A 13,344-nucleotide genomic window follows, 5' to 3' on the forward strand; every position below is an offset into this window, starting at 1 on the left:
TTGAGTATATATCTTTGAGTTGAGTATCTGTCTCTGAGTCCAGTATCTATCTTCTGAGTTGAGTAAGTTTGAGTAGTTTTGAGTATTCCTTGAGTTGAGAAAGTTTGAAAAGAGGTAAGTTGTTCAGTTTATTCCAGTTTTTCTTCTAGCCTATGTTGTTTAGCTTTCCAGCTTACATACTCGTACATTCCACGTACTGAGCCGTTTGGCCTGCATCTTTTTATGATGCAGACACAGGTATACAGGATCATCAACAGGAGATTCGTTGATACATCCGGGAGTTCCAGTTAGCTATGACAAGCCTCTTTGCTTCCGGAGGATTTCATTTACCTTTCAGTTGTATCAGTTGTTAGGAGGTCGTGGGTCTTGTCCCGACTTCCATCTTTATCAGTTAGAGGCTTCATAGATAGACAATAGAGTTTCAGAAGTGTCTTCATTTATTTTGTTAAATGTTTTGAAGAATAAAGTTGCCTTTTATGGCGAGTTGTATATATATTCTATTATACAGAGTTTTCTTTTGAGTTAAAGATTTGTGAAGTTGAGTTTATAAACTCTTATTTAGTTTTAAGCTCTTGTATGCTTAAGTTAGTATTCCGCTTGGAGTCAGCCAGGATGAGGGTTCGCTTGGGGACCAGCAATGGTCTTCGAGTGCCGGCCACGTCCAGGGTGTAGGCTCGGGGCGTGACAGAACCCTCCAAAGCAAGGAGGCTCACCAAAACAACTCTGAAACTGCAAGTGGTATCAATGTAGTGCCTGTTGATGACCCTGATTACCTGTATTTGCATCATGAAAGATGTAGGCCAAATGACGTCAGTACATGGAATGTATGAGCATGCAAGGGGAACTCTAAAGCACAGACATAAGCTTGAACTAATAAAAAGGAAGAACATACTCACATCGTCTCAACTCAACTCAATTGAAGGATACTCAAAGATACTCAAACTTATAAATACTCAACTCAGTTTAATATAAGAGCAACAATAAAAATGCAGTATAAAGAAAATTTTAAAACATTAGATAATAACTCAATGTATTTAAAAATACAATAATAACTTTTTAAATCTTATTTGGGAGATTCTCTAATCGACAACCATCATATGAGCTATGTGATGATACAACGTCTCTCCCACGCTGTCAGAACTGTCCTATACCTTGCCAGAGTATAAGACATCCTCAACTAAGTGGATCCACTAAGCTATGCTTAAAAGCAATAAGGAATCATCTAAAAATATGACTTATTACCCATGTTGGCATACATGGTTTATGAGGACTTTGAGTTGTCTGAACTCGTCCCTATATCAGTTCTCAATACTACTCCCAATAATATAACTCATGTTTATTTCCTCATCCTCAAACTTTGAGATATTACTCAAAAGGTTCTCTTAAAAGAGATAGTGCTCAAAAACTCCTCATGAACTCATTTAGAAATCAAAGTTTCCTCTCCTTTTAAATGTAAAACGTTTACTCTTGAGAATACTTAGTTTCCTTATATTCATTTTGAAAACATGAACTCAACTCTCCTCATCCTCATGCTCAAGTACTCAAAGATTCTCAAACTTGACTCTTAATATTTTCTTGAATTTGAAATGTGAATTCAAGAGTTATGATTCATGATATATAAGATCTCTCTATGATTAATGGAGGTTTAAATAGTTAGGCTTAAGAAGGGAATGAAAGCTCGACTCGAAGGAACAAGTACGGATTGAAGAACGGAGAAGAATATGGACTGACGCTCCTGGTGCATCCCTGGCATGTTGCGTCAACCCTCTAACGAATGAAGAACAAAACCTCAAGAAAACTCATCAAGAATTCAATACCGGATTTTCATGGATGAATTTAATTAAGAACTCATGATTTCCATGAGGGTGGACGAACCCATCACTATGAAATCTAACATACCTCGAAAGAACAAATTCTTGGCGAAAATCCTCAAAGATCGCAAGAAATCTTGAACACTTGAAGCTTTTCTCCCTTTCTTCCTCTTGAACTTTGCTCTAACTTTCCAAACGCTTTTAGACTTTAGCATAAACTGATTTTAATCAAGTGGACTTAGTGCGGTACGGCAAAGACCAAAATAGTCCTCCTTAATTCGGATGAATTTCCTTAACTGGACATGCTGAACTCAAACGGGCATATCTCCTTCATCCAAATTCGGAATTTAGCAAACTCGGTGGCGTTGGAAAGAGGACTCAAAGATCTGTCATTTGATATCTCAGCTCATGAACCACCTAACTCATTATGTGCTGAAAGTTATGGAAGTTGACTGAAAACTCACAATTGAAAACTAACTTGAACAAATCTCAAATTAGCTATTTTCCATCTAAATCTGTCTAAAATTAGCTATTTTTAAGACCGAGGTGTTACAAGACCCATCCTATATGTATTATGCATGTGTATCTATTTATTCAATCCTCTTGAACACAACTAAAATTAAAGGACGTAAATACTCACGAAACCAAATTAAAAAAACATATGTACTTATGTATCATGCCCAAGTAAAAATTTGAAATCATAACATGTGTCAAACAAAAGTACTAAAACGAGTCAAAGGCAAACAAAAGAAGCAAATTCATGAATGGACAGAGTAGCTCCACGTCAAGCGCCACAAAACCTCTCATTCTCATATCAACTTTCAAACACCCCTTAATTACTCCTAATATTTTTTTTAAAACATAGTAATATATATATATATATATATATATATATATAAAATAAAACTTGGACGATAAATAAATAATTTAATTTTGAGATAATATATTTAGATATTTTAGTTTAATAATTCCAATTAAATATGACTTAAACTCATAAAATTACGAGTCAGTTATTTATTATCCTTTTTTTTTTCTCCATTTTCTTCTGTAATACCCTTCCTACTTGTCGTATCTTTTTGTGATCCAACCCTCTATGGAAAATATACACTCCAAAGGTATTTCTTGTTAAAAAAAAAAGTTTTTATTTTTGTTAATTTTGTGGTGTATTTCTCAATTATTTTTGGTGCATTATTCTGTTTGGCAATCTTTAAATTTATGATAGCCTTTTATCAAAATTTGTGAATCCTATTCCATTGAGTTAATTACTTGCTATATCGTTGATTTGGAGTTTAATATGGAACTAAATGAGAGATTAGAATCCTTGTTAGGATGATTAATAGTTTGATTAACCACTAAGTAGTGTTAACTGGCTGCATTGTGAGATCATTTGTCAGCAAAACCATTGGCAACTCACTAATTTAAAGATTAAAGATTAAAAAGTGAGTCCACTACAACTTAAAAAATAGAAAAGAAATACCCCATTGAGCATCTCATATGTATAGTAGTATTAATTAATTAAGTGAAACGATTTGATTTTCTTGTTTAGTAATGTAAAGTGTAGTGGATTGTGTTCTCATCTCTTTTAATTAAACAAATGATAAAGGTAACTACACTTTATCATTTGTCCCCTATTCAGAAAAAGGTAAATCATTTGGACAAAACCATTCAGCCTAATTAATTAAGTGAAACTATTTGATTTTCTTTTTTTGTAATGTACAGTATATTGGATTATGTTCTCATTCATCGTCTCTTTTAATTAAACAAATGATAAAGGTAACTGCACTAATATGCCTTTAGAAAAAGAAAGATACGAAAAAGTAGACCATTTGGACAAAACCACTTAGCCTAATAATAACAAAGCAGAGACATTAAATCTGCAAGGCTCTTTCATTTAGTTATTCCAGCAAACAAAGAGAAATGGCTTATGCTGCTCTCTCTTCACTTATGTATACATTGGAACAACTCTTGAAACCTAATCAATCTTTCGTTTGTCGATGCTGTACACAACAACATCTTGAATCTCTTTATCAAAATCTTTCTGCTCTGCAAGATTTCCTTGACAATACTACCACAAAGGATATTGAAACTCTTAAGGTATATATGTAATTCATTAAATCTTACTAATGTTATATATTCTTTTTAATAATAATTAATTTATCGATTTTCAATTTCAAGGTTATAGAAAAGAGGATCAGAAATGTAGTAAACAAAGCAGAAGATAGAATTGATTCAAGTCTAAGCAGCATCATTCTAGCAGATCATGAGCACAAGCGGCAAAAGGCGTGTAGATCCTTTTATGAAGAATTGTTGAAAGTGGAACAACAAGTTTATTTTCTCAACAAAGAGGTGATGTTGATCGAGTTTAACAACCATGGAAGCAAATCTGCAGAATTAGCAAGAATTTCCTCCTCACTAGAAAAAAGTACAACCGAGGAAAATACTATTGTTGGGATGGAGGATGACTTCAACACCATACTTGATCGCCTCACTTCAGAAACAGATGAGTTAATTGTCATACCAATTTTTGGTATGGGCGGTATAGGTAAGACAACTCTTGCCAGAAAAGTTTATGATGATTCATACATTCGTTCTCGATTTGATAAACAAGCATGGGTCACTATCTCTCAAGAATACAATGAGAGACAAATGCTTCTTGAACTTGACCCTTCAATTACTGGAAGCAATCAAGAAATAAGCGATGATCAACTAATGGAGATTGTGCACAGAGGTCTGAAGGGTTGGAGATTTCTAATTGTCATAGATGATATTTGGAGTACTAAGGCATGGGACCAAATTCAAAGAGTATTTCCTAATGATGACAATAAAAGCAGAATTCTATTAACCACAAGGCTCAAGTATGTTGCTGATTATGTTAGTTGTCCTGATTTCCCCCCTCATTGTAAGTCTTTTCTCACTCTAGATGATAGTTGGAATCTATTTACTGGAAAGTTGTTCAGAAAAGATGTGTGTCCTCCTCTACTTGTAGAAATAGGGAAGCATATTGTACAACAATGTCAAGGGTTACCTCTCTCGGTTATTGTCGTTGCGGGACTTCTTGGGAAAATGGACCCAACGTATGTTAATTGGAAGAAAGTTGAGAAAAATTTGTACTCATTCTTTGGTACAGTATCCGAACGGTGCCAGTCAATTCTTTCTTTGAGCTACAGTTACTTGCCCCAATATTTGAGGGCTTGTTTTCTCTATTTTGGAGGTTTTCCAGAAGACAAAGAGATTAATGTTTCCAAGTTGATTAGGCTATGGATTGCTGAGCAATTTGTAAGAGCAAGAACGAATATAAGGTTAGAAGTGGTGGCAGAGGAATATCTACAAGAGTTAATTGATAGAAGTCTAATTTTGACTGGTAAACAAAGGGCTAACGGAAGGATGAGAACTTGCAAAATTCACGATCTTCTGCGCCAAATGTGCCTAAGTGTAGCTCATACTGAAAATGTTTTGCATGTCATGAATGGGGATGCTCTCAAAGCCATAGATGGTCAACGTCGAGTGATCCTTGTGTCTAAAGTTGAGAAGAAGCATGATTATCGTCTGCGACATAGCAATGGTATAATACGTACCTTTATTTCAATGGATGTAGCTTCTCCAAAAGGGATGTGTTTACAGTAGAAGTTGCTTAGGGTATTGGATGCATTATCAAGTAATTACGATTTCTCTTGTGTAATACATGAGCTTGTACATTTGAGATATGTTGCTGTAAGAATTAAGGAAGCTGCTTCACTAGCCAAATTGAGAAATCTACAGACCATAGTTCTTGAAAGAGATTACTCTGTCAGATATCAGCATCAAGTAGATATCTGGAGAATGTCAGAGATAAGACATTTGGATATTAGATGGCCACTATATATATCTAATCCTCTTGAAGCAGAACAAACTTTGTTTCTGAATAACTTGCAAACACTTCATCTATATAACTCTCTTGTCGTTGAGGAAATCATAAGAAGAACTCCGAATCTAAAAAAGCTAAAGATTTTAGATGGATCTGAGCTTAGATCTGAGAGTCTTGATTGGCTTGTTATTCTTGATTCTCTCAGTATTTTACAGGATATGGAGACACTACACATAGAAACAAAATACAACATTGACCCGATGATTATCCCAGGAGATATTTTTCATCCTAATCTCAACAAGTTGAAATTAAGAGGTACTCGTATACCATGGAAAGTTGTGAATTTGCTGGCTAATTTACCAAATCTTGAGGTGCTCAAAGGGGATGGTGCATTTGCTGGAACAGATTGGAAAGTAGATGAAGATGTTGTGTTTCATAAATTAAAATATCTACAACTGTATGGGACCTGTGATCTGTTAAGGTGGGAAGCAGCAGCTGGTAGTGATAATTTTCCGATGCTTGAGAAACTAATACTGCATTGGTTTATTCAACTGGAAGAGATTCCCGAGAGTATTGGAGATATAATGACACTAAAATCAATCCAAATAGTTAATTGCAGCTCTTCTGTAGAGAATAGTGCAAAGAGAATTCAACAAGAGCAAGAGAACTTAGGAAATTATGAGCTTCAACTTCAAATTACTCCAATGGTATGTTCATTTCCACACTTTTCAGATTTGGAGATTCAAATAAGTTTTTTTTTTAGAGTAAATTTTTTATATATCTTTTAATTATTTTGAATTGTCAATTATTGTGACTTATAGTACTTTTTACGGAGTTACAAATGTATAAATTTCACTTCAAAAAAATTGAAGAATCCACACGCAAATTTCTGGTTAAATTTAAACTGCTTGACTCTCGAAAATCGAAAAATACCACATAAATTGGGACAAAGAAAGTATATTAATGGCATACATAATGAACTTTTCATATATATTACAAATTTATCATAATATTATTATATATGGCTATAAATGATAATAAATAAAAAATATCACTAACATCAATAATTATTTTTTAAAAACACTTATTCTAAGTAATTTTTCCTATGTATCATGCCTAAGTAAAAATTTGAAATCATAACAAAGGCAAACAAAAGAAGCAAATTCATGAATGGACAGAGTAGCTCCACGTAAAGCACCAACAAGCCTCTCATTCTCATGTCAACTTTCAAACAACCCTTAATTTCTCCTCTTTTTAATTATTTTTAAAAAAAACATAGTAATACATATATATACATTTAAAATAAAACTTGGACGATAAATAAATAATTCAATTTTGAGATANATGTCAACTTTCAAACAACCCTTAATTTCTCCTCCTTTTAATTATTTTTTAAAAAACATAGTAATACATATATATACATTTAAAATAAAACTTGGACGATAAACAATAATTCAATTTTGAGATAATATATTTAGATATTTTAATTTAATAATTCCAATTAAAGATGACTTAAACTCATAAAATTGCGAGTCTGTTTATTTATTATCCTCTTTTTTTTCTGCATTCTTCTATAATACCCTTCTTCTTGTCGTATTTTTTTGTGATCCAACCCCCTATGGAAAATATACACTCCAAAGGTATTTCTTGTTAAAAAAAGTTTTAATTTTGTTAATTTGTGGTGTATTTCTCAATTATTTTTGGGAATTGTGCAGAAGGAACGAAGGATGAGGAAAAAGAAGGGTACTTGAAGGAAGCTGGTGATGATTATACTGCTTCTCATTATATACTTCCACATCTTCTCAATTTGTGAGTTTTACTCCCAATTTTCTTCTTTTTACTTTCTCCTATTACTAGGTTTTTGATTCATCATCATCATGTGTGTTGTAGCAATCAGTTAGGTGACCGAGTCGGAATTTTTACACGCACAATAAAAATTACTTGCATACAGAGCCGGAGTTAGGTGGGAGTTCGTGGGTTCGACGAACCCACTAGCTTTTTAGTAGACATTCTATTTGTATTAGAAAATTAAATAAATACATATGTATATAACTTGTGAACCGCTAGTGGTAGAGAAGGGGCTGTGGAAATGCCTTTCACACAAGTGTTGTGGGTTCAAACTCTACCATTAATCTTCTGTCCTTAAATTTAGAATTTCCAAACTCTTAAGTCTAGCTCCGCCTCTCCTTTCATATCGAATACAAGAAAATATTTTTCAAAAATTTTGACAAAATAAACCTGAGAAAATCTGAAATATTTTATGGAAAATGCTTTCCTCCGCACCAAAAAGTACAAAAAAAAGCAATTTTAATCATGTTTAGCAACTTTAGGTTAAGAAGAATTCAACTTAGTCCCCTCAGTTTCTTGCAAGTTTACTTTAAGTTCAATGTTTGCTAGAAGTTTTTTAGTCTTGTTACAGACTTATATGCTAGTAGAATGATGAGAACTTCTGGCACTGAGAACTACAATTTTATAATATTGGACCGAGACAGGCTTAAATAGAGTGATATAGATAATGAGAATTCATATAGTCGATATCCAACTTGTTTGGAACAGAGACACAGTTGTTGTCTTAGTGATATCTGTTAATCAATAGCTTATTAATTAATGAATCATTTTTTATTGTAACTATGCTCACAAGCTTTCTGTAAATAAATTTCAGATATGCATCGCGAGCCAAGGCACAAGATTTTGAGATTTATGCTCCAAATGCAACGTTTGAAGATCCCCTTATGCGTGCAGAGGGGTATGCTTAACTCTATCTAATAGTAGCCTTGTTTAGTAGTAGTGAAAAAATGTTGCACTTTAGACAAGTGCCTTCAATTGATCATGCTGAATAAGAGCAAGAATTAAACATTTTTACGTGCTTCGGCTGCAGAATTACTCAGTGCAATCATTTTATATGATAAAGAAGATAACGGAAAACAATTTAGTCTCCACACCTAGTGATTGTGAAATTTGAAAATCAAGCACTTCTGTATTTCTGAATCAGAAGTAACTCGAGTCCGACACTTTTATGCTTTACTGAAGTTTACAAGATAAATCATCACCAACGTAGGCTTATCCTTCAATAGGTGGGATTTAGTCCCTTAATAAGAGAAATGAGGCCTGAATTGGCTTTCTACAACATTCTTGTTATATATCAGTTGTAAACGACTCTGTCATGCTTTTTTAGATTTTTGTCTTGGTTTTTTCACTCCCGTTGTTTTCTTTTTTCCAAACTGCTTTATAATGTTTTACTTGAGTCGAGCGTCCATCAGAAACAACCTCTTTACCTCTCAAGGTAGGGGTAAGGTCTATGTACACACTACTCTCCCGAGACCCCAGACCCTAGCTGTGGGATTACACTGAGTATGTTGTTGGTTGATTGAATTGAGAGGTTTCCAAGTAAAAATTCAGAGGCGTGCTTGCTTTCTGTTTTCTGCCTTTCACGTGTCTAGTAATTAGCATGTTCCTTTTGTAATCCTCTATGTTAGTAAGGCTGACTATGAATTTTACTGTTGATTGCAGGGTAAAGCAGATAAAATCGTCATTTTATTCGCTCGGGAAGGTCTAAATAATTTTCCTTCTTGCTAAGTGTCCTATTTCATACTAGTCTCCTACTATGCTTGATTGATACACTTTATTGTGGAAAGAAAAAGAACAAGAAATAGGCAAGAACGTTTGGGAAATCGCATTGCGCGATGCAGTTTTAAAATCAGTTTTGCTTCTAACATATGGATATCATAATTTTGTTCTTGAAACTCATTTCTCGAAATATACATCACGAAAATATCTAAGGTTCCCAGCATAATCTCCATGGTATGTTGAGTGACTGTAACTACTATGGTTTACGTCAATAGTTCTTAGCCAATCCTTTCTTCTTAAAGTTAATTAATTTATTACTATATTATGTCTTTTTTAGGCTTGGATTGTTGTGTATGAATAATTTCAAACTGTTGCTTTTTGTACATTTCAGGTCTTCAGTGAGTCAAGAATCGTGGAGTACAACGTCACAGAGAAAGAAATTTCCCCTGGAAATAAAGAGGTTTAAGATACCTCCATCCTATTGCGTCTTCTATTCGTTTTGTTTTTTCTCTGCTTTCAGACTCTGATATTAAGGCTGATGGCTTCAGATTTTAATTGACAACAAACAATATTACAAGTTCTTGGGGAAAGACATTCATATGATATCACTAATCAAGTTGTACACGGAAGGAGGAAAGGTTGTTCGTCATGAAGACTGGTACGTATATATTTTACATCAAGAATACTTGTTGAATTTGTAGTTCAACAAGGAAAATGTTAAAGCATTTCTCTTGGTTTCTTGCCATTACATCCTAACATTATTTTTCAGTTTGTATAAATGTAAGAGGCAAGTAACACTTTGTTTCGCCATAGTGTACTTTTTTAAGTATGTTCAAATTCTGTGCAACTTCACATATTCGATAAACCTAATCCTAAAGTCGCACAAATTTAGTTTACTTGGTCAAGGGCTCTAGATAAACAGGGTTGGTTAATGCCACTTTTAGCTATATCAGTGTTCTTGTCGAATGACATAATTTTGCCAAAAAATGTTTCATTTTTCCTTGCAAACAAGTTAATGCTTACTAAGTTGTGGCTCCCTTATTGCTATAATGAGACTTGAACCCCCCCTCGACCAACTAGCTAAAGGGAAAGGAGTCTCATGAATTGAGCAAGCCTCACTCGTCTTGCCAAAATATACTCTCTTTTATAATGTTGTGTGTACTCATCACATTTTGCAAAAGATGTTTCTTTTTGGCAAAACTAACGAGGCATGCTAAGCTGTCTCCCCCATTGCTGCAGCATGACTTCAACCTCGACCAATATAATTGGTTAGAGGTGGAGGTGTTTCACCAACTAAGCAAAGCCTCATTCGTCTTGCCAAATATATTCTATATAATCTAATATAATCTTTGGTTTTATAGTTAATTCCTATTTTTGAATGGTTTTCGAACAATTTTTGTAGCTGGGATAAGAAACCTTTACGGAATAGGGAGACAGTGAAAGTACCACTTGTTGGACGTATGATTGAGGTATCTCGAAGAGCTTCGATGCTTTTGACACATGCTCTAATGGGGTTTGGAAAAGATCCCTCCATGTAAATTGCAGTGCACTGTTTTTAAGTGTTTCAATTAGTTTTTACCATATTGTACTAAGAAATATATATATGTTTGCTTGAAAGTATGTAAAGATAATTATACATTTGATCCATTTGGGCCTCCATAGACAATTTTCATCCTATTATTTAAGTTATATATAAATTTTAGCCAGTATTACTAAACTTAGGATATTACTTGTTGAAATTTTTTGTCGTTCGTCTTCGATCTATTATTCAAAGTTAAGGGGAGAACTTTGTTTTTTTTAAACAAAGTTCAGTATTTAAATGTTTTTCACTCTTTTTAAATATGATAAATAGTTATACATACTAATACTCGATTTTTTTAATTTGAATTTGATGAAGTAAAGTCACTTATCGATCCTTCATTTACAGAGTGATTGAGTAATCTCGTCAAATGTCAAGAATTGGATGGCAGCCACAATTCTTACTAGTTCTTCTCACAATTTTGTACAGTTGAAGATTATCATACATGTCTAATAAAAACTGACGGACTCTGACTACATTTAGGCTTCAGGCAGAGCAAATAAAAGATCCCAAACTCATACTGCAGATCAACTTACGTAGGAAAAAAATATATTATGTGCCAATTAATTTGTGACATTCATGTATTGAGTCGTTAAATGGACCACATTATTATTCACTATAAATTATTCAATTTTAACTCAATGTCTCTTAACAACTTGAAATACAATGTATATGAATCAGAAATCAGACACATTTGGGACCCATTGAATGATCAGTGTTTGAAAAGTCTTCAAGAAAACTAGTAGTAATTGTTACATGGACCTTGGGCTTAGCCTAAAGTGAGAATTGCCCAAATTCATCTAAGGAAGTCCATGATCGATGTGAGATTCATTTCATTCATCACTCCTGACACGCCCAATTCTGTCACACTCACTAGAGCATGCATGACCAACACAGTCTGGTCCCTTCAGAAGAAATAATTTATTTGATCGGGTCCCTCCTCACCAAAAAAAAAGTACAATTGAGGAATATAATATTGTTGGGATGGAGGATGACTTAAACACCATAATTGAGCGCCTCATTTCCTAAACAGACGAGTTAACTATCATACCATTTTTTGGTAAGGATGGTATAGGTAAGACATCTCTTATCAAAAAAGTTTATGATGATTCATCCATTCATTCTCAATTTGATAAACATGCATGGGTAGGGTAAATATTTTCTTAATATAGCGTACTTATGTGATTTACCCTTGTATTTATTGATACAAATTGAAAAAAGATAAAGGTAAGTACACTAGTCTATGGTCCCCATTTAGAAAAAGGTATGGACATAAAAAAAGGTAAACCTTTTGGACAAAACCTCTTAGCCTAATAATAACAAAAAGCAGAGAGATTAAATCAACTCCATAATTGTACATCTTCATTTACACAACTTATTTTCTAATAATATTCATTAATCTTGTGTCTTTTAACCCACACACTGTCCCCTCTTGGTTTCTTTTATCTCTCCCGTAAGCTTTCATCTTTTTTATTCACTTGTTGACTCGAACTCATAACTTAATCTTAGAGTTAGAGTGGAGAGTATTTACCATCCAAACCACTCTCGCTTGTCCTTTATCCTTTTTTTTCGATCATCTATTTATGCTTTTATTTAGCTTTAGTTTGGTTGGGAAAAAATGTGTTTCTAATGGAATTTAGGCCTATCTCTACCCTTTGGATAAGAGTTGGTTTCTCGTTTTAAGTAAAGACTGTGGGGCAGGTTGATCTTCAATTTGTGTGTTTTTTATTGTACAAAATTCCAGACAGTGATATTAACTCAAGTAACTCAAACCTTTTATGATTATATAAATTTCAAAAGAAAATTTGTACCGAAAATTTATTATATTCGTCCAACTTGAGGCATGATGTCTTCATTATTCAACGTAAATTATTCAATTTTACAACAGGGTTCAATGTCTCTGACAAGTTGGAATCCAATGTATATGAATCAGAAATCTGAACAACTAATGTTTGAAAATTCTTTAGGAAAACTACAAGAGTTTCTTTATTTTTCATTAGAAGATTATTGTTTTATTTAAAAAGATATAGAAAGGGAAAATGACTTAGTTTTCGAAAAACCGATTAAACTTATGGTTTAAGAGAAATCGGGTTTCCAAATGGACAGAGTCGCCACTTAATTTTTTATTAAAAATCAAGAAAAAAAAACTTAAGGGTTTCAAAAGATTTAAACAGATAAAATTAATTGAAAATAAAAGGGTTCGAAGTTCAATGTACATTCCGAGAAGGTGTTAAGCCCTCGGAATGCCCGCTAACTTGCGGTTGACCGGCAATTCGACTAAAAGTGATTTTTGACTAATTTTAAAATTAGTACTAAGTAAAGAACTCATTTACTTTAACTAAATATTTTTAAAATTTTAACTTAGTAAAAGAACTAATTTATATTAACTATATATTTTTTGAAATTTTAACTTAGTAAAATAACTAATTTATATTAACTATATATTTTTTGAAATTTTAACTTAGTAAAATAACTAATTTATATTAATTATATATTTTTTGAAATTTTAACTTAGTAAAATAACTAATTTATATTAACTATAT

General features: G+C 33.1%; 2 protein-coding genes across 3 annotated transcripts in view; both read left to right on the forward strand.

Moving 5' to 3' along the window:
- Positions 1-3,684: 3,684 nt before the first annotated feature.
- Positions 3,685-13,344, forward strand: part of LOC125851925 (putative late blight resistance protein homolog R1B-12) — a 37,111-nt gene continuing 27,451 nt past the window's right edge. Inside the window, exon 1 of the mRNA XM_049531670.1 lies at positions 3,685-3,905. Coding sequence (XP_049387627.1) covers positions 3,729-3,905 — 177 coding nt within the window. The 5' untranslated portion in view covers positions 3,685-3,728. The remainder of the gene's footprint in view (positions 3,906-13,344) is intronic.
- Positions 7,194-10,945, forward strand: LOC125851927 (uncharacterized). Of its 2 annotated transcripts, none has more exons than XM_049531673.1 (7): positions 7,194-7,295; positions 7,374-7,464; positions 8,318-8,401; positions 9,166-9,205; positions 9,614-9,682; positions 9,771-9,880; positions 10,625-10,945. In XM_049531673.1, exons 1-7 carry the CDS (start codon positions 7,274-7,276, stop codon positions 10,758-10,760), a joined length of 552 nt encoding a protein of 183 aa, XP_049387630.1. In that variant the 5' UTR covers positions 7,194-7,273; the 3' UTR covers positions 10,761-10,945. The 2 variants fall into 2 exon arrangements, with proteins under 2 accessions (XP_049387630.1, XP_049387629.1); XM_049531672.1 differs by having other exon boundaries at positions 7,229-7,295; positions 7,371-7,464.

Source organism: Solanum stenotomum, unplaced genomic scaffold (assembly GCF_019186545.1).
Source record: "Solanum stenotomum isolate F172 unplaced genomic scaffold, ASM1918654v1 scaffold30743, whole genome shotgun sequence".
NCBI classification, from domain to species: Eukaryota; Viridiplantae; Streptophyta; class Magnoliopsida; order Solanales; family Solanaceae; genus Solanum; species Solanum stenotomum.

Coding starts and splice junctions, on each gene's coding strand:
- LOC125851927 (XM_049531672.1), top strand. CDS start 7,274: ATGGAAAATATACACTCCAAAG. Junction 9,683..9,770: donor TTTCCCCTGGAAATAAAGAG/GTTTAAGATACC, acceptor TGATGGCTTCAG/ATTTTAATTGACAACAAACA. Junction 9,881..10,624: donor GTTGTTCGTCATGAAGACTG/GTACGTATATAT, acceptor CAATTTTTGTAG/CTGGGATAAGAAACCTTTAC.